The sequence below is a fragment of the Phycomyces blakesleeanus genome, assembly GCF_001638985.1.
Source record: "Phycomyces blakesleeanus NRRL 1555(-) unplaced genomic scaffold PHYBLscaffold_2, whole genome shotgun sequence".
Lineage (NCBI taxonomy): Eukaryota > Fungi > Mucoromycota > Mucoromycetes > Mucorales > Phycomycetaceae > Phycomyces > Phycomyces blakesleeanus.
The window spans coordinates 238,438-258,621 of NW_017265135.1; the positions used below are offsets into that span (position 1 = coordinate 238,438).

The 20,184-nt window shown below is 38.8% G+C and overlaps 6 protein-coding genes across 6 annotated transcripts; 1 reads left to right on the top strand and 5 right to left on the bottom strand.

Moving 5' to 3' along the window:
• Positions 1-1,216: 1,216 nt before the first annotated feature.
• Positions 1,217-3,026, bottom strand: PHYBLDRAFT_129772 (hypothetical protein). The gene is made up of 3 exons (XM_018429312.1): positions 2,793-3,026; positions 2,534-2,552; positions 1,217-2,455 (listed from the first exon to the last, which is right to left on the bottom strand). The coding sequence occupies exons 1-3, from the start codon at positions 2,793-2,795 to the stop codon at positions 1,314-1,316; spliced, it is 1,164 nt and encodes a 387-aa protein (XP_018297202.1). The 5' UTR covers positions 2,796-3,026; the 3' UTR covers positions 1,217-1,313.
• Positions 3,027-3,035: 9 nt separating this feature from the next.
• PHYBLDRAFT_58210 (hypothetical protein) lies at positions 3,036-4,706 on the bottom strand (the record flags this gene model as incomplete). Its single annotated transcript, XM_018440279.1, has 1 exon — positions 3,036-4,706. One exon carries the CDS (start codon positions 4,704-4,706, stop codon positions 3,036-3,038), a length of 1,671 nt encoding a protein of 556 aa, XP_018297203.1.
• A 3,395-nt stretch (positions 4,707-8,101) lies between these two features.
• PHYBLDRAFT_162242 (hypothetical protein) lies at positions 8,102-9,568 on the bottom strand (the record flags this gene model as incomplete). Its single annotated transcript, XM_018434591.1, has 6 exons — positions 8,102-8,266; positions 8,295-8,336; positions 8,397-8,504; positions 9,051-9,084; positions 9,402-9,408; positions 9,544-9,568. The coding sequence occupies 6 exons, from the start codon at positions 9,566-9,568 to the stop codon at positions 8,102-8,104; spliced, it is 381 nt and encodes a 126-aa protein (XP_018297204.1).
• Positions 9,569-10,290: 722 nt separating this feature from the next.
• On the bottom strand, positions 10,291-13,418 carry PHYBLDRAFT_86317 (hypothetical protein; the record flags this gene model as incomplete). Its single annotated transcript, XM_018443642.1, has 9 exons — positions 10,291-10,763; positions 10,835-10,945; positions 11,000-11,869; positions 11,947-12,078; positions 12,145-12,731; positions 12,799-12,840; positions 12,987-13,049; positions 13,108-13,183; positions 13,238-13,418. Coding segments are annotated over 9 exons (2,535 nt in total), but the record flags the coding sequence as incomplete, so codon positions are not given.
• A 748-nt stretch (positions 13,419-14,166) lies between these two features.
• PHYBLDRAFT_139202 (hypothetical protein) lies at positions 14,167-15,156 on the top strand (the record flags this gene model as incomplete). The annotated part of the gene is made up of 5 exons (XM_018430178.1): positions 14,167-14,238; positions 14,280-14,358; positions 14,420-14,525; positions 14,594-14,607; positions 14,657-15,156. The coding sequence occupies 5 exons, from the start codon at positions 14,167-14,169 to the stop codon at positions 15,154-15,156; spliced, it is 771 nt and encodes a 256-aa protein (XP_018297206.1).
• Positions 15,157-15,357: 201 nt separating this feature from the next.
• Positions 15,358-19,223, bottom strand: PHYBLDRAFT_184674 (hypothetical protein; the record flags this gene model as incomplete). The annotated part of the gene is made up of 19 exons (XM_018438973.1): positions 15,358-15,493; positions 15,542-15,611; positions 15,686-15,725; positions 15,782-15,876; positions 15,936-16,026; positions 16,083-16,213; positions 16,281-16,430; positions 16,499-16,728; positions 16,790-16,861; positions 16,914-17,064; positions 17,127-17,319; positions 17,376-17,433; positions 17,488-17,560; positions 17,626-17,803; positions 17,878-17,975; positions 18,035-18,067; positions 18,130-18,291; positions 18,363-18,498; positions 18,544-19,223. The coding sequence occupies 19 exons, from the start codon at positions 19,221-19,223 to the stop codon at positions 15,399-15,401; spliced, it is 2,736 nt and encodes a 911-aa protein (XP_018297207.1). The 3' UTR covers positions 15,358-15,398.
• Between the last annotated feature and the right edge of the window lie 961 nt (positions 19,224-20,184).

Sequence of the window (20,184 nt, forward strand, 5' to 3'; positions counted from 1 at the left end):
AAGTACTCATCAATGTGTTCCAACAGGTCTTTATTGAGAACCTGGCGTTGACGGATGTAGTCGTCTGTGAGCATCGGGTGGTCTTGTGCGGTCACATAGGGTCCTGCAACTGAGTGGCGACGTCCCACTAAACCACTTGACATTTCCTCAAATGGCCTGCTTAGACAACCGGATTAATATTGTATCACATTGGTGTTTTATATTCCGTGGATATAACATTCTCACAATAGTTTACCTTATTTCCTTTGCCAAAGAAGACCAATAATCAATACGGGGCTCAGCTACAGAAAAACGACGTTGCTGCTGTTGCTGCTGTTGTTGTTGCTGATACTGTTGTTGCTGATTCTGATACTGATTCTGATTCTGATGTTGTTGTGGTTGTGGTTGTTGCTGTTGCTGTTGTTCCCATCCAGGATCAGAAGTAGCCCAAATGGAAGGCAAGGCTGCATAAAGTGCGCTGTCTTCTTTTCGTCGCTGCGGATAACGACCATCTATCAAATTGGGCTTGTTTTGATCTAGAGTAGGGAAAGTGGTGTCAAGGTCTGGAAGGGGAGACACAAGCGGGTGGTCCGTCCAGATAGACGAATGGTGTGATCCCCAGCCATAACCATAGTTCGTTGCAGGCATACTGAGTAATGGACGTATAGGATCAGATATACTGCAGTTTACAGTCGTAGGCCAAGCAAGTTCTGCTGTAAAAGGCTTTGGGTGTGCATTAGGAGTAATAGGCGAATTGTTTGAAGAGGTATCTGAGTGGCCATCGTTCTTGGGACCAAACAGATCCGGGTGTTGTAGTGAGCTCAACATCTTTGCTTTGATTTTCTTTTGGATTCTTAGCAGCTGGTTGTTCCTGTGAAAGAAGGGAAGAGAAACGAAGAGCGGCGAGGTGGGAAAAAATAGTGTCAAACGCCTTGGCGGACAGTAAAGCTGACGTGTTTCCAACTCGAAAAAAGGGGCCCATATATCCTGCAACCTTAATTAAAATCGCACTTACCAAATGGCCTGTTCGGCTGGATTACAAAATAAAATAAAATAATAGAAAAAAAGTATTGGTCCTAAATTTCCTTGTGTATGTGTACATTTGATATTTGTTGTTCTTTCCTTTAAAAAAAATTAAAAATTACACTAAACCATTAACTCCAAATGCTACTACCAAAAATGACTCTAAATTTATCATTTCACAAACACTTATGCAATATGTTTTTTTTAAAGTCTTAAGATTTAAAAAATGATGAATGCTTGTTTGCTTTACTATGCTTTGTACAGTATGATATTTCTCATATTTATTATTATTAAACGTATCAACGACACAATTAAAGATCCTTCTTGAGGGGACCCAAGAACTGAGCCTTCTCGGCGGGGGTCTGGAAACGACCGTGACCGAACTTGGAAGAAGTATCGATGAACTTGAGGGTAACCTTCTCGAGAGCGGAACGCTTGGTGTGGACGGTCAAGGACTTGCGGAGGGTCAAGACTCTCTTCTTGGCACCAGAGACGGAACCCTTGAGGATGACGAAGTCCTCGTTGACCTCACCGTAGTGGGGGAAACCACCCATGGGGGTGATGACCTTCTCGGTGACATCGTACTCGGTAGAACCGGACTTCTTGTCGGAACCGGTGGCAATGCGGTAGATCTTCTTGTTCATCTCAGTACGGCGATGGTAACCGCGCTGACCAGCACGGGGAACGGAGTACATGACACGGGAAGGATGCCAGGCACCAATACAGGCGACCTTGCGGAGACCACGATGGGTCTTGCGAGGAAGCTTCTTAGTACCCCAACGGTGGGTAACACCCTCGAAACCGTGACCCTTGGTGGTACCGATAACATCAATCATCTCATCCTGCTCGAAGATAGAGCCAACAGTAACCTCCTTCTCAAAGTGCTCGCGAGCCCAGTCAACCTTCTGGGAGACGTTACCACCGTTGAGCTGGATCTCGGAAAGGTGAGCCTTCTTCTGGCCGAGTCTGGCCTTGCCAACCTGGGTGTGGGCAATGACACGGACGACGGAGCAGTACTTCTTGATGCGCTCGAGTTCACGGGTGACATCCTTGGCTCCCTCAGAGTACTTCTTGGCGTACTTGGTGAAAGCCTTCTTCTTGGAGCGGTACCAGTTCTTGTAGAAGCGACGCTTGGCCTCCTCAGACAAGTGCTCGGCCCAGACGGTGGTCAAGGAGCGGAGACCACGGGGAGTCTCGACGTAACCGACAACACCGATGATGACCATGGGGGGAGCTTCGATGACGGTGACGGCCTCGACGATCTCCTTCTTGTTCATCTTGGATCCGGGACGCTCGAGATCGCGGACAATGTGGGTCATACCAGCCTTGTAACCCAAGAAGGCGGTAAGGTGGACGGGCTTCTTGGAGTCATCCTTGGGGTAAGCCTTGACTCTACCGCGGTGGGATCTGGTTCTCTTGCGAGGGGAGAAACCCAAGTGACCGTGACGGGGAGCTAATTAAAACAAAACAAAAAACAGAATCATGTAAGTACACTTGATCTTCACTCGGTCGGTAAGTGCTTATAATGTACCCTCGAATTTTCTATACAAGAATAAAATAAAATATTAGTTGAATGTTTCAATTGGAATCTGAAAAAAAATAGTTGATCTCAATGTAGAGAATTTTCTTACCTGTGCGACTAATTTGGTGGATGACATGGAATCAATTATATGATAAAGAAGATGATTAGTTTAATGATACATGGATGTATTGATGGATGTGTATATGGATGGATGGATGGATGGATGTATGTATGGATAGATGTGTATGTATGCTGATCTATCTCTTACCATTTTACGTCAAGTTCAAAGACGATGGGAGAGAGGAGGAGAAGGGTGGATGGATGGTTTGAAAGAAGATATTCTCAAGAAAAATTATTTAATTTCCGACGTCGCCTCCGACAAAGGCTGCGGTTCATATGAGAGGATTTATTGATGCTGATGTTAAAGGTTGTGGTTTTCTATGGCTTGTTTTATGATTTATAATAAGTTAAATATATATGTATATATAAAGAGAATAGAGAGAAAAAAATCTTATTGATCTGATTTAAAGGATGGGGAATTAAATTCGTCTGGACCATTGAAAAGGCTGATAATGAGTGCAAGTCCAAGAACATTAAAAAACTTGTACCACTTCCAGCCTGCTTGTGCGGTCAAGACCAGCCAGGACGGCAATAGCAGCTGTAACCATTGTAATACGTGGGATTGATCGAAAAATGGCTTATCCTTTAGTGGCTCTTCTGGTGTAGGTGATAGAGTTGGGTCATTAACGATCTCATAAAGGTCTTCGAGGAGATTGATATCATAGGCATTAAAGCTTGGGTGATCAAGATAGCTTAGGGTCTCGTCAAATGCATTGCGTTCAGGTGCTTGTATATTATTATTATTATTGTTGTTGTTGTTGTTGCTGTAATTATTATTAAGGGCATTTGGTGTAGGGGGGTATATGTTCAAAGGAGAACTGTAGATGTGCTGGGCCTCTTGCTCGGACAACCAGTGGTCGAGGTTGGGATCAGTTGTTTCTGTAAAAGGTAAAAAGGGTGCCATCGATATGGGTGGCGGTATAGTCAAGGGTAAAGGTGAAGGTAAAGGTAAAGGTAAAAGTAAAGAGCTTGAAGGCGTGACATCGGTTAGGGTCGAAGAGACGACCGATAAGGCGACAGGATATGATTTCGGGTAATTTTGGCCGATCTGATCAAGAAGGGAATCAGAGACGATAGAGCTAGAGTCTGAGTAGGGCGTGGCAGGGACATTGGCTGCCAAAAGACGGAGGTACTCGGCCTCGATATCCTGGCTCGCGTGGCCAGAGAACGATAGAGACTCGCTGGCAATATCTTCGGTTAGCCGTTGTTCGTTAGCTTGCGACTCGGACTGTTCCAAGTCCTGGTCGTACGATTGCATCAATTCGAGATAACGTTCACGACAATGTCTGACCCGTCTGCGTCGTCGGTGTCGCCGTTGTTGTGCTTCATCATCGGCTGCCATCGGATCACATGCAATCATGGTCTCCTCTTCTGCAGGTTGCTGCATACGGGGCACATCGTCTTCTGCTTCACTTTGGCTGGCTGCTACAGATAATCTACGCTTGGCGCGACTGAACAAGGAGGACATCTTGGACAGTGTTGAAGTAAATGAAGTTGAAGGAGTCATTTTGATTGGTTCGTCAGAGTCTTTCACGTGCTGGTTCGTCTTCAAGATCGTCAGACTCGTCTTGAACATCTCGGCGCGACTTTCGAATATCTTCATTTGGTAGTCCTGGCCGGACATGTTACTATCAAGACCGGAATCATCAGCCGGCTGGTCCTTGGTTTTCTTCACTGCGTCCAAGGTTGCAGCTGCTTCTGCGCGGAGTGTGTCGAGCTGACTTTGTAGATCGTCGACTTGGTTCACGACACCCAAAAGATCTTCTTCGAGGAGTCGTCGTCTTAGTCTTGCCGTCGCTTGTTCGATTAATGAGCTTTTCAACTGGAGTACGGTGTTATTCTGAGCTGGGGGATGACTGACCCATAGGCCAGAGGACTCTCCATCACTCACAGACTGTGAAATTGAGACTGAAGTTCGTTGGTTCGAAATATTTCCCGGCTGCCTGGAAGATTGATAGAGTGACTCACGGCGTGGATTGGAGCCTACACGAGTGGTCGAGTGGCGGTTATCAAAGTCTGCCAGGCTTTGTCCGTCAGGTAACATAATACGCTGGGCAATCATGGATCCAAAAAAAGAAAAATAGGTGAATATATAGTTTTTTTTAATGAAAAAAAAAAAGAAAAAAAAAAGAAAGAGAAAAGGTTAGAGGGGGAGAAAGAGCCAAGACTGACGAAGCAAGTAGTAATTTCTTCAATCAGCCAAGCACTTGTAAACTCCTCCGTCATCCCTTCTTTTTTGAAGACGAAACACAAGAATGAAACAAATGCAGATAGAACAGCAGCCTTCTCTGTCACAAGAGTCCTTCCAGGCACGGTAAGGCGAGTATTCCCTCGTGAAAATGACACACAAATAAGAAGCGAGCAAACCTTGGGGTTACATGATAAACCTAGGAAAACGGTAACACATGTCCTCCTGTCTCTTCTGTCAATCCTCTTGACGGTCCGTTTCTTCAACTAGTGTACTCCTGCCATTCTCTGGCTCTTAACTCCCCCTTAATATCCTTGTAAATATAAATATATACTCCTTTATACGGTCTGTCGTCTTACTAACAAGTCACTCGTTTTATTTTTGATAGTTCTAGTACTCATTCCAACCGATCCTCCTAATTACTCGTAGATTATCTTAATGATATGTGATTCACAATAACGCGTGGCTCGAAGGGAAAAGAACAAGACAATGCTGTTAAATTGAATTGCACGTGCAATAGTATGAGTGAGAGGTTTAAATTTGATAAAGCCCAAAACCAAAAAAGATTAACAAGCAAGTCTTAACGATCGGTATTGTGCAAAACGTAATTAAATCGACTTGTGCAATTTTATAGGTTTTATTTTTTATTTTTAGTGGCTCATAATAAAAATGTTACTAACAAAAAAAACAAATAATCGTAGGTTTTCTTAAGACCGCTATATGCAAAAAAAAAAGAAAAAGAAAAAAAAAAGAAGAAGCAAACGACAATAATTTATTCTGCCTGTAAAACATCAGATGAAATTTTATTTTGTTTGAGTGCAACAAAGTCTATATGAATTTCTACAGAATCTACTTGTAAAGACGAGGAATGCAAAATATTGGTTCACAAGAAAGGAGAGAAAGGCCTCCTGCGGATCAATAGCAAATATAGATACTACGGCTCCAAAAGAAAAGAAGAAGGAAAAAAAAAGTACTCAGCAAAAGGGCCGTGAACACACACACACACATACACACACAAGAAACTTTACACAAATCATGATACCCAGTTAAATACCACACTAGGGGCCGTTCCTGGAACCCCGAAATTACTCTGATTAATATGGCCAAAAATGCCTGTGTGAGTTTGTTTACGTTTTGTGCTTGAGAGTATGTACAAGTGTGCGGTGGTCATTGTTTTCTAGGTTCAAATCATCTGATCTCTCCTTTGTCTATCTGGTTCACCCAAAAGCATGGCATCACTGCTTGTTGCATACATTCAAACCTCTTTTGTAAGCCCACGCTTATATTCATCAGTAGTCCGGGGGGAAAGACGAAGAAGAGGAATACTTCAATGGACCCGTATTTGATTCACGCTCTGCACACTGTAGTACATGCGGTCACAATCGATGCCCTTTCTTTTTTGTTATCGATCGTGCACAGACTATTCGCTGGAATGTTAAAAGAGTATTATTGTCTTTGGTTCATAGTCTATCAACAGCTGCTTTTTATTTATTTTTATAATTTTGAAACATGTGAGATGGTATTATCTTTAGTACTAGCTTGTGTATGTATATGTTAGGAATCTCAAGATAAGGTGAGTTTCTTTTGAAAAAATAAATAAATATTAAATCTTTTTTCTTTTCTTTTCTTTTATCGATTCAATTTCTGCAGCAAATCAACCAAGTTAATATCAGTCCTTGAAAACAATGTTGAAATCATAGTATCTGTGTGGTACAAGAAAAAAAGGGGGGTATTAAATGTATTGTGTTGATTCAATTTACCACAAATTTAGTTTATCAATAGTGTTCCCATCAAAAGCCTAACAAGATTCTCTTACAGAACATTAAATAAATAAATAAATAAATATGTGCCTCCAAGGTTTGGGTTGCACCCATTTCAATAATACAAAAACAATAATAGACTAAATAAAAGATATAGAATGATAGCTGTAGACAATGCATAGACTCAGCCTGGTAAGTTATGCATTGTACAATGGTAATCATTATCCGACTAGATATTGACAAGTATCTTTGGTCAATACATGATTCACAATGATTGCTTATCAGCTTAGGTGTAACAGCTTACTAATAAACAATATTAAATCCTAATGTGATCAGACCTAGAAATCCCAAAGGGACTCGGCACATTTAAAAGACCAAGACCTCTTCTTTTATTATCACAGACTTGAAAAAAAAAAGCAATTAAGCTTTACAAATCATCTCAACTTAATATACAGCAAATAGCAGCAAAAAAAATAGTATAGCAGAATTGGGGACATCTGTCAAAATATAGAATATAAAATTGTAAGCTGAAAATGGACATGTTTAGTAACTCAACTCGCATGAATAACTTCATTATGGAAATCCTATTGTTGTGTTTTTTATGAGACGCAATGTCGCACAGAAACCCACAAATAAGCCCTTTCTTGTTATTGATTTAACTTTTTATACAAAAGCTTAGCTTGGTAATGACTCACATAATAGATAAATGAATAAACAAATAAATAAACACGAAAATAAATAAAGAGGTCGTTTGATAGCTTTAAGAGCCCCAGAAAGCTGCATGTATAAATCAGATGTGGAAAATATCCAAGCCTTTCTTAGAGAAGCCAAAGGTCTCATCATATGTTATGCTAGTGATTTAGTCTTTTTATATTCTTTTTTGTCAGCTCACTTGCGGCGGCTGGAAATACATATTCCCCACTACTCCAGTATCAGATCCTAAAAATGTAACAAAAGTATCATATATATTCGCTTGTGTTTCCACAGGACTCTCGTGTGTTATTGGGATGAACAACAAGATCTTCATTGTTGAATAATAATAAACCATGATTTATATTTATAGAGTATATGCGTTATTCTTTGCGACCGAACAGAAAATCAGGAATATAGACAGTAGGAATCTGTGTATTCATATCGACCCAGCTTCACTTGACATGATCTTGGAATGCGTTTCATCATCACAACTTTGGATTCCAATGCGTGTAAAAGAAAAAACTGACTAAACATAGCATCGCTCTATGTAGGACGGACTAGAGTTATTTATGCCTATCAAGACTGCGTACAATTGACAAGTCTGATACAACCGTCAATACTGTCATTTAATTTCTCATGGTCAAAATGACCTATCAAGTATGTCACTCTAGAGACGTTTATTTACAAAGATATATATATACTTACATGTCTTTTTATTTTATTTTTAAATTTCACTCCTAAATTATCTGCCTTGGAGTTTCAAGACAAGCTGGCTTCGTATCATTCTCAGTGAGACCCCCCCAAGGCTCAGTCAAGTCAGGGGGATTCTGAAACACTGCCCTTGTTACTCTGAATTTCCAAAAAACACTTTCCTAAATCAGAGGTACACTTTTTCTTTTTGGCGTTGCTGTGACCATCTTTTGGGCATTTTTGTCCCTTGAGCTTTTGCACTGGCATCTGGGATCCAACACTAAGTACTGGCTACAACATCCAAGATAACCAGGCGTACCAACTTTAACTCTGGAAACACCAAAAAATCTGCTTTCAGTACCTATTTTACAACAATTAGAACCTTGAATTTAAATAAAGAAAGGCTATTAACTGATCTTACATCACAAACACACATATATATTCCCAACAATAAAGCCGAGGATAAGGCTGAGTATTGTGACATGGGTACAATGGGTTTCTGTTTGAAATTGGAGCTCGAGTTATCAGACTTTGATATATATATATATATTAAAGAATAAACCTCACACAAAAAAAAGGGCAAACAATCTCAATTGATGTCTCTGATCAAGCGAGACTTCCCAAACTTGATGGTGCAACAAGTGATTTCAATTAAAGACGCTGGGTTTAGCTACCTAAATACAATTCTCCCAAGTACAATGAAGTCGGGTTTACGGCCTTCATCTCGGAATAGACAACGTAGATTCTCTTGTTTCCAAACCATACATTGTTCTTTCCTTCTTTCCTTCCTTCTTTTTCTGTCTGATCATGCTTACCAGATTTATGATAAAAGAGACTTATGAATAGATAGTAAGCACCGTAAAAATCACGTCTAAAAAGAGGTTTAAATGACAACAATAAAAGCCGAAAAAGCATATAAGCTAAACATTTATACTATAGTCATTTATCCAACTGAAACACTAAGAAATACAGAATTATTAGTAATTATAAGTCTGGGCTTCTATGACAAATTCTGATCTTATTGGATCATCTAGGCTTCAATTGCTAATTATTTTCTTTTCTTTTCTTTTCTTACCGTGGGGTTTCCCCACATCTCTGGTTTGACAGCACTATTTAATTGAATATGAATAAATCATACAAAAAGGGCTTTATTCATCGTTTTATATGCTGACTTGTGTCAAATATGCAATGTTCTGGTGAATGTTTACTATACTGTTGGACAAAAACAAATTCATCCTCGTTTCAAACATTAATTTATGGATCATCATAGCTAACAGTACGGGGGAAAAATGGGTGTTTACGGGTGTGTCCTTGGAGCTGTATTTTATACCGCGTTGGGGATGGTGGGAAAAAGTGCTTTGTATTGGTTGTAAAAATAAAACAACAGGGTGGGATAAAAGTGGGATATTTAAAAATGTGACTTTACCTTTGAACTACAATAATATCAACAAAAAATAGTGAAATTGAAACATATGTATATAGAGAGAGGGGAGAAAACATAGTGCTTGATCAAAAATCCAACCTTAAAACCACCCTTAAATCCGAAAAATCTTGCAAAAGTTTCTTACTAAAATCGTCTTTTTTTTTAACCATACTATAACAGCACTAAACTAGAAAAAATAGGCTATGATATATCTTTATTATCATGATAGAGATATAAACTTGGTACCGCCCAGAATATTTCTAGTCCACTTGAAGATTATCATCATAGACATATTTATATTCTCAAAGCCCCAATCTTTTTAAAATGATTTATGCGGATTCCTAGTTGGTTATTGACATGTCATGTAGTGTTTTCCTTTCTTTTTTTTTCTAAACAATGTTCATGTTTATCAAAAGTACTGTAATTATTGTGTCTTGTATAATATGCAAAGGAGGTTTTTGATTAGCAGAAATCAAAAAGGTCATCTTGTCATAGATAAATAGCTTAGAGATATTAATGTATTTCTTATCAAACCCTGATTAATAAAAAAAAAAGGCAATACCAAGACTAAGGCAAAAAATTTAATTATATCAATCCTTTTTTTTAGGGTTTTAAAAGCGTACTTAATCAATAAATATCTGAACAATATAGTGGAAAGTCCTTATGAAATCGATTGAAAACATCCAATGAAGACATGGGATAATGATGTTTTATATATTGACATTATAAATCAAAAGAATCTTTTATTTTATTTTTATTTTTTTAATATGAGTACAATGATTGGTAATTTTCTTGAATTATGGGTTAAGGGAAATTTTGGCATAAAGTATAAGCTAAAAATGAAGATATGCTGTCAGACTTGTTAGGAAAATAATCAATTCAAATGGAATGCATAACGGGTCATGATATCAAGACGATCCGAAGAGAAATAAAGTGTAAGAGTAATTAGCTGGTTGGCCATTTGTGGATCATCTTTAAGCATCGTCTCAAAAGACTCTCTTGTAAGCGTCCAGAGTGTAGAATCCTGGTCAGCCATCAATGCACGGGTACGTGATTGACTAGAAGTTATGAAGCCAAGTTCTCCAACAACCGTCCCAGGCAAGATTGTCTCGACTGTGACTTCTTGATGTGGTGATACTCTCATCAAGCTACGCAATGATCCTTGTTCCAGCACCATTAGATTATCGCATACATCTCCTTCGTTCCAGACTGCCTGTCCATTTGCGTAAGTCGTCTTTACAAAGTATGTGCCGAGCTTATGGAAGAACTCGACCGGCAAAGCCTCGTCACTCAATTCACCGAGCGCTTGTACAAGAATAAGTGTGGGCTGAGACATATTGAGATGCGTATGAGGTCCATGCCAATCTAGATAATGGAGCATGCGTGTCAAAAAAAAGCAAGATATACGCTTATATTTACATTTATATTGTAATTACCTTTGAATACATGTTGAACAGCTTGCTTGAGCATATTGTGACGAGGTGAAGCATTCGAAGGACTGTGATCAACCTGCATGGTATTGTCATTGTGCGATGTAGACACAGGCACTATTTACGGAAATTAAGTAAATTGCTATAAATAAACTAACGACTCACATCCACCAAAAGAATAAAAATAAAATAATGTACCTGGTAAGCGGTGCTGAGGTCGCTTTGCAAAATATGACTGTAAGAGAATATTCTCACACCACTCAAGAGCTTCGTTGAGGTGTTCGAAACAAACCAAATCCCTTTCACTATCCACATTGTTTTCGTCGTCCCACATTCCAGACTTTACCAAAGCCTTTTCGACATCAGATTGGCGTGCGACGTTACAAAGAATCATAAACACCTGGCGTGAGCGCAGAAGGCGACGGATTCGTACAAATGCCTCGGCTGCACTAAAATCAAGGCCTTGGACCAGTTGAAGATCGAGAACTAGGAAGCGAATTGGGTTCTCTTTCCAAACAGATTCATCAAGCATTCCGCGAATAGCGCTTTCAACTTGGTTGATTGTGCCAAAGAAAAGATACCCTTGGATCTTGACCACCTGAATCTGACCACCCACCTCTCCAAGGAATTTCTGCTGACGATAAAGACGCCTTACGGTGGATCGCATTAATTGGCCAGTATATGTGGCCCGGATTGTTTCTGTGCGCCGAGAATTTTGCAACACAAAGAAGATACAGGCCATAATGATTCCGACAAGAATACCCTCAACAAAACCAAGAACGGCCATACATGCAACAATAGCACATATGGTGAGATATTCGAGATAATGCACAGCGTGCCATGTATCAATTAAAGCCTCTTTAAGAAGATCTAATCCCAGATGGAAAATAAGACTTCCAACGACCATGACAGGAATGTATCCGACTATCCAAGGGCCGACCATCCACAAGGTTGTCGTGGCCGCAGCAAGCATTAGACCTGCCAATCTGCTATCTCCTCCTGTGCGGATAAACAGTAGACTATTGGTGTATACAAGATAATCTAACATCTATAGATTAGATAAGACCGTTTAATAGTTCAAATACACACACACACACACACACATAACACACACATACTTTGTACAGTTCCCAGGCATCCTGATAAAGCGTTTGACACACCGTGTGCAACCAACTCTCTATTGACATCTATACCATCTCGGTTTGTAGAAACGCCAAGAGCAGGGACATTGATCGGGACGTGAAGGACACCTAAAGTAAGAAGTGAAGTAACATATGAGAATTGTGAAAATGGCAGATTTTGGGTTATTATATTACCGAAGAAAGTCAAGGCAAGCATAGCAGGAACTGTTTGTGCCACAGCCGCCCAGTCCACCTCGGTAAAATCATAATAGGTATAAAAGTGCCAAAATGGTAGATTACTCTCCACAAGAGGAAATATCCAACCCGCATCGCGCACCTCATTCACATCAAATCCTCCCAAAAACACCACCAAGAAGAAAACAATTGGAAGTACTATAAAGAACCCAGGAACTACCAGCGGGCTTGTGATACGGTGCTGGATCGCACGCAAAAGCAGAGCAGCACCAAGTGCAGATGCCCAGAGGGAAAGGACATGCGTGTCGAAGAATATCTTTTTAAACATGGGGATAGTGTATTCGAGATTTTCGTCTAAACGGCCTGATACTTCAATACCTGTAGCCACTAAAAACCAACCAACGCCGCCAATTGTACCGACCAAGATATGACGAGGGAAGAAGCCAATCAAGGAGCCTAACTTGAGTGCACCCAACAAGAAGAATGCTAACCCAGTCATGATACTACTCAAGGCAAACGCAACTACCGTGGTCGAGATAACTCTTTGATTATTATCTGCCCCGACTGTTTCTACAATCTTCTCAGCACTAAAATACCACAAGAGATAGGGATGAGGTTCATATCTTATCTTGTTCTACTATCTGCAAAACTTACATGATGTGGAGAAAAGGAACGACTATAGAGTATAAGGAATCGCTTAATACACATACAAAAAAAGGCATTGGTTTTTCTATCTTACCTTCGATCATCATACTATAGACATAAGAGACGATTTTTGTTCAGTTTTTTTTATACAAGTATTCATTTTTGCAAAATAGAAATAAAATAAAGATGTTTCTTACCTGCCATTTCCACCTGGAAATGCACTTCCGCCACATGAATATACAAGCTGAGAAACAATGCAACTGAAACCAAGCACGTTAATATGACTAAAATTCAATGACAATCAGAATATTGTTTTACCTAACGAAAAACATGGAAATTCCATCAGGACCAAAAGCAGCAAATATTGGGTTGTTCAATGGAAAAGTAATCATGCCTGTACATCTTTTTTAGTATCATTTCGATATTCAGCCTGTGATAAACAAGTTACCATAAGATATAGCATCTAAAAGATTGAGTAAAAGACCAAGAATAACTGCGGGTATACATTCGATTGGTCTTTTGATTAAATTCATCCATGCGCCTTTCTTAGACATATTATCTATCACGGAATCCAGCTTATAGAGACATGATTCCCAAGCAGTGTGTTGGGATCTGGGACCACTTTCTCTTCTCTTTCCATGCTCTTCGTGTCCATTTTGAGATGCAATTGAACCGATCGGGATAGATTGATACTCTGGATAGTGGTTCTGCTCCGAGGGTATTTTGAGAAGCGGACGTCTTTCTTCCAGAAGATCGGATGGTGTCATTATTTGTTGTTTCAGAAGCATTGATAGGTTGCTGTTGTTTTCTTTTATAATAGGCTGCCGCGGATCGCAAGAGCTAGTGTCTGCCACCGTCTCGTCGTCGTCCAAGCCTAATTTTCCTAAAGCAAGAGACTGTGCTCTAATGGATTCTAGTGAGGCAGAGTACTGGGGGCTTGTTCCTGCTGAGAAATGCGGGTAAATGATTAGATTTGAATGTTTTGTTCTTGAATATAAACCAAAGATTTACCAGCATCAAAATTCAAGTGCGAAGAATAGTAAGAACGCGAAGGTAGATCTTGAGAGAGTTGTCGAGGTGAGATTATGTCTCTAGGAGATGACGGCCCCGAGCGTGGATCATTGGATGGCCTTCTCTCCATAATTTCGCAGGCTATAGGTAAGGAAAAGAGAGAAAGAGAAAGATCAGAATCATATATAGGCCTAGTATATATTTATATAAGATAAGGCGAAATCGAAGCATGGACAAAACTTATGGCGGGGTTTATTCACCTTTTTTTTATATTATATATATTTGTTGTCCGCTGAGGTCCCCGCCTAAAAAAAACCGTTCAAACACAATACAGGGAACGTGCTTGTGCTTGCTTGGTCGCTTGGAATGATCTACAAGGCACTCAAGAAACCAAAAGAGGATCAAGCATTAGACATCCTCAAAAGAGTTGCATCACAGGTAGATTAGCTAATGCCATTCAATTCCTCATCACATCTCAGGTAGAACCGATCTTGACCAAGCGAGCCTGGAAAGTCACACATCTTCAAGAGTTCTTTCCCTCGAATCCAAACCTGCTTGGTGAGTAGATATAGACTTTATTACTTGATATTCAATAAATTATTGATCATAAAATATGTAGGGACAAACGTTAACAGAGGCCATACAATCAATCTACGACTACGTCTCCATTATGATGATAAACTCTTCCTTGACTATGAAGACATATTGGGAACTATGTTACACGAGTAAGAAGTATACAAAGGCCAATATACCAAAAAAAAAGAAACGTTAATTTTCTTTTATGAATTTATAGACTTGTACATATTGGTAAGTGATAAAGATAAGATAAGCGCAGTATGGCTGAATCCATGTACAGTTAGGGCTCCACACGATGCTACGTTTTACAAAATGTTAGAGGAATTGAATCAGGAGCTAGATGAGCTTATTCGGACGGGATACACCGGACAAGGGTTCTATTCCATGGGCAACCGCGTAGGAACTGGACAAAACCCTTTGTCCCACCAAGTTAAATATCGGGCAGCAACTGCAGCGGAGAAAAGAAGGCGTCTTCAAGGTATAATGCTGCCAGTCGGAGGTATCTGTCTTGGAGGCATTCAACATCAGGATGTGTCACCATCTATAATGGCAGCCAGAGCCGCAGAGAAGCGTAAACAAGATCAAGTCGAATCAACAAAAAGAAAACGCGACCAAAACCACCCAGTAAAGAAGAAAATAATGATAGATTTGACAGTTGAATGGAGCTGTCCTACATGTACGTTTCAAAATTACGAAAAGGTTTTTGCTTGTGAAATGTGTCTCTCGATCAGACCTCCAGATGATGTTGTACCAGATGAAAGTAGCACAAGTATTGGTTAAATGGACCAGGGCCACGCACTCAAAGAAATAAAAAGGCATCCAAAAAAATAAAGAACACGGTGAAAAAGATCCACTTTTAGAAAATCAAGATTTCGACAATTTAAAGTATTGACCTAAGCTGTTGTGGCCCACAATTATTCGCTTTGATAAAACCATTTGTTTGGTATTATATATATTTTTTACAAAGAATTAAAGTGGAATATTGATAACGCACACTGTATTATTATTATTATTATTGGTATTTACAAGAACATTTGTACTGTCATCGGTTTTTTAACAGCATTAGAGAATCCCTCATGGTAACGGTAGGCAACTATCGGAACCTTGGGTTCGTCGACTACATGCAGTAATAAGATTTTCAAATCTCTGTAATAGGTGCACATACCTTGCATTTCATTTCCATCCTCTTGGGTCTGCTTTGGGATTATAGGACGGCCAAAGAAGTCCGTAGGAATCTTAATAAAATATATAATAAATGTTTAGTAAAGGTTCTCCAATGACACGTTTTTAATTATAAGAAGAAACTAACCTTTTCAGCTACAACTTCTGCCAGTTTCTCAACGACAGCACTTTTGTCCACAAATAAGTTAATATGGTTCAGGTGCCAGTAATTCGGGTATCTTACCTAGCATCCACCGTTCTAAAATTTTTCCGTAACTTAGGCCCACCTGCACGTATATCGGCAGCCTCTGTACGGCGTCTCACAAGCTCAATTTCAATCTAATTCTCATACTAATTAAACAAAATTCTAAATGAATGTTTTTATTCAGAAAACTTACCTCTTGGGAGATTAGTTGACGAACAGCGTATTTATTCGGCAAAACACTTTTGGATGAAGCACCCACAAAATTCATCATTTGCTCAACAGGTCTGTTATAAAATAGAGTTAGTAGATTGGATTCATATACATCCTTGGTACAACTTACGGGTCAAGCTTGTAAACCAGATGACCCTCTTCCGTCTTGTCCTGAACAAATGTCAAACCATATTCGATCATCATGTCCGTCACTTTAGCTAGTACGATTTTCTCTGCAGGTCTGATAACCTGTTTATTAACCTGGTCATGAAAATAGTGTACAATATCATTAGCTTACATACACGTACACACACAAATGATAACCTACAGGTCTTATTTCTGGAGAAATGATACGCATAAGTCGAGGTATAAGGTCCATGATAACACTATTCCTGTTCATGAACCGTTGTTGACTAGGGTGGATTCCAGCCATGAAAACGGAGAAAAGATTTTCATATGTTTTCTTGGCCACAAATGCCTACAAAAATAATAATAAAAATAAATATGTGTTCAACCATGTTAATTTACATAATTTTAATTTCTTACCTCATAGTCCATGCGAGGATATTCAACACGGTGTTTCTGTACAGTTGACCCGGCAAAAAAGCGGTGGAAATTTACGGCTGGGTATGCCATGTACCCATACAGTCCATACTCATGTTGGTCATTGACATAATGATTCACAGTATCATAGAAATCAAGCCATTCACTCATTTTCAGGCACTTCTTAAGTGCCACATCATGAAATTGCATATTCGGGTAGGCCTCAAAGCAACCTAAAAAAAAGAATGAACATTTAAAGAATTTTATAGTGGCAATATCTATCAATAAACCTACCTTGCATGATCTTTTCGTATTCGCCATTGGTTGCAACTGATCTAATGATGCGCCCAATATAACGTTCAGTCTCTGTATAATCACGTAAATTAATAAGATGCGACTTTCTTGAAACCATTCTTACCAATTTCGCTATTTGCTCTTAATTTGGCACCAGTGGGTGCAGAAAAAAGATCTTCCCAGACTGAAAAAAGAGACTTTCCCATGTCTTTTTGTCCAAATCCTGATTTGTCCATCATATCGCGCGAAAATACGGTGTTCTTTCCTCGAATAAACTAAATAGCCCAGATTTAGTATATCCCGCCAACATACGCCTCCTATATGTATATTTTATTACCTGAAGAGTGTTTAAGCAACTTCTAATATCACCATTTGTAGTATCCGTAAGCATACAAAGAGTTCTCAGATCACTTTGTAGGCCTTCGGATTCACAAATCTCCTGCAGACGCTTTGCAATAGTTAACGAAGGAATTGGTCTGAAGACAACATTCTGCGCAATGGCACGAAGAGGGCGAAGAACAGCTGCATAACTAAAATGGATCAGAAAGGTCAGCTATAGCCCTTTCCTTTAAATATAATACATTACGGGTCATTGCAAATACAGATAATAGGACGTAGTAAAGGTCCACTTTGCTTTCCTTTCCCTAAAATAGATTAAATATTTAAAAAAAAATGAGACTCAATAATGCATTTAATACCTTTTCGCGATCCCGGATTTTCATCTTTTGTTAAGCTTGTAGTAGCAAGATTAACAAGTTCTTTAATAAAACTCTGTGAAGTAGTCAGTCTACAGAGACAACAAGTTCCTCATTTATGTAGTTCTATATTTCACCTACCTCTGATCCTCCGCCACTACTTGCACCGTCAATCTCGTCAATGATCAGCATGTTTGGTTTTTGTTGCATCTTCATGGTTTGTTCTGTTGAACTCGTCGCATCTTTTGTTCTTATAATTGCCTGCATCTCCAGGGCAGATTTGATTTTTGACCGAACAACTTCACCGGTACGATCATCACTATTTTTTTTTGGTTTGAATATTTGTATAAAAAGCAATCAAAAAAGGATAGTAAAATAAACATACAATCCTACCTTGCGTTGATTTCGATAATGTTATATCCAGTGTGCTTGCCAATAACATGAGCCAAAGTAGTTTTTCCAAAACCAGGAGGGCCCGATATCAGCATAATCTAAATATCTTTATTAAGTAGCTAAATTTGATTTCCAAGCTAATCCCACGGTTCCTTACCTTTCTCTCTGGACGTAACAAAGAATCCTTAGGCTATTTCCAACCCTTAAAATTAGAGTTTCTTTCTTAAACAATATCGTATTCTAGTCCTTTACCTTTTCAGTCTCATTCATTTTATTTCCAAACCGAGGAGTGTTTCCAAAAGTAGTTTTGTACTTTTTAATGAGTTTGTCTCTTTGAGTCTCCTGTGGGGGCATTCGATTGAAAACACAAAAGTCCCACTGCTTAACCCACGCCAGAACCTCACGGTTTACTCTCTATTATATATATATATACATATATACATAAATAAAATGTACCAAATTTCATATTTATTGATTTTATTTACCTGATCTCCAAGAAGATCCAAAAACCCTCTAGGCTTGTATTTCTCAACCCACAAATCATATGTGTCCAGCCTATGTGCCTTCTTCTTTTTCTTCTTCAACCTCTGAGAGGCCTCTGCGATCTCTTCTCTCTCTTCTCTATTGATCTACTTAATATACTTATTACAAAATGATCCAAGTTACCTTTCCAATTGTTGTAATCGCATCTGATAATCCCTGCTAATGTTTTCTCTCATTTTCCATATAGGTTTTTCCAGTAAATTCGATGCACCTGTGATTTTTTTGATACTCTCCACTGTAGTGCTACGACGAGTAGCCCGTACAACCTTAGGGAAGTATAATGATTTTCCTGTTCGCGGACAAGTAGCTCTGATATAACTACCGCTGGTAGGTGGTTTGCTGTATTCGTTTTGTTGAATTGATGGAGTAGAATTGATGGGTTTGAGTGTCAATCCCAATGTTTGTCCGGAAAACTCATTTCTTTTTGGTGTCTCAGAAGCCGTTTTATCTTCAAATCTAAAATTGTTCTCCAAATCATCGTCATCAATATCCATGGCATCTAATAAACGATTTGAATCTTCAGGTGAATCTGGATAGAGAAGTTCCTCTACTTCGAGACAAGTATCCGGGATAGCCCATGTGACACTTGGATCGGCTGTTTTTTTGACAGGTTTAAATAATTGAGGTCGATCTGGATTTTCAGTATCCAAAAGAGGTGCGATGTGTGTAGATTGTTTTTTGTTAAAAAAAGTGTCAAATCCAACAACTTCCTCGGGATCATCATCTTGTGAGTCTGCTAAGATGAGTTCATCATCATCAGAACCATAGTAATCGTCTCGTGTTCGTTTGCGTGTGTCTGCCATGTGGTCAATGCTGATAATGATTATTGAATGAATATATTTTCTAATCGCGACGCGCTTTTTTTGTATTGTGTGGTTTTAATATCGCGCCTAAAAGACACGTGTATGATAGGCGTATGTACTGAGTCTGTAAAAGAATTAAAAAATAAAAATAAAAAAAAAAACTGTACAGTGAAATAGTATGTCGATCAACATGCTGGAGAAATAGAAAGGTAATATTTCGTTATTTGGATATCTAATTATTTAAATAAGCTTTTTATAAAACAGTATATTAAACAGTGTATAGACGAAATTTCAATAAGAAAGATATGGATATTAAAGTAGGCAAATGATGACTTTATTTCTTGGAAAGAACATTACTATGTGTAAGAGCATCTCCAGCAGTTGACTTTAACTTCACTTTTACTTTAAATTTAAATATTTAGTTAAAGTGGCGGTGTTTGGCTTTAGATAAATTAAAAGTTAACTCACTGCTGAAAATACTCTGAAGATGCTCTAACGGCTTTGGCTAAATACATCCTCTTTACCTCAATTAATGAAACACAAGAATATTGTTGGTGAATAAATAATACTAATATTAGATTGAATTTAATATAGGAAACACACTCCTTAGTCTTTAGAGTACATTGAAAATAATGAGCTACTACTTATAACATTTTACACAAAGCAAAATCCATTAAAGAAAGCAAAATGAGCATGCTCTAGTATATTGTGTGAATCAAAGATTAATAATCATAATGTGTTTTTCATTAAACTTTCTATCAATAATAGTGACGCACATTTGTCAAATAGCTATAAAATATTGCTGCAAAGAATCTTTTTTAATTGCTTTTCTTCACTTTGCTTTCGGTTGAGGGAGCCAGTGAGGCTATATACTGCCTCCTTTTTTTCGAAAAATAGGAGAAGAGATCAGAAAACAGTTTTCTGGTTGTCATAAACAAAAGATCCATGTTACTCAAAGTAG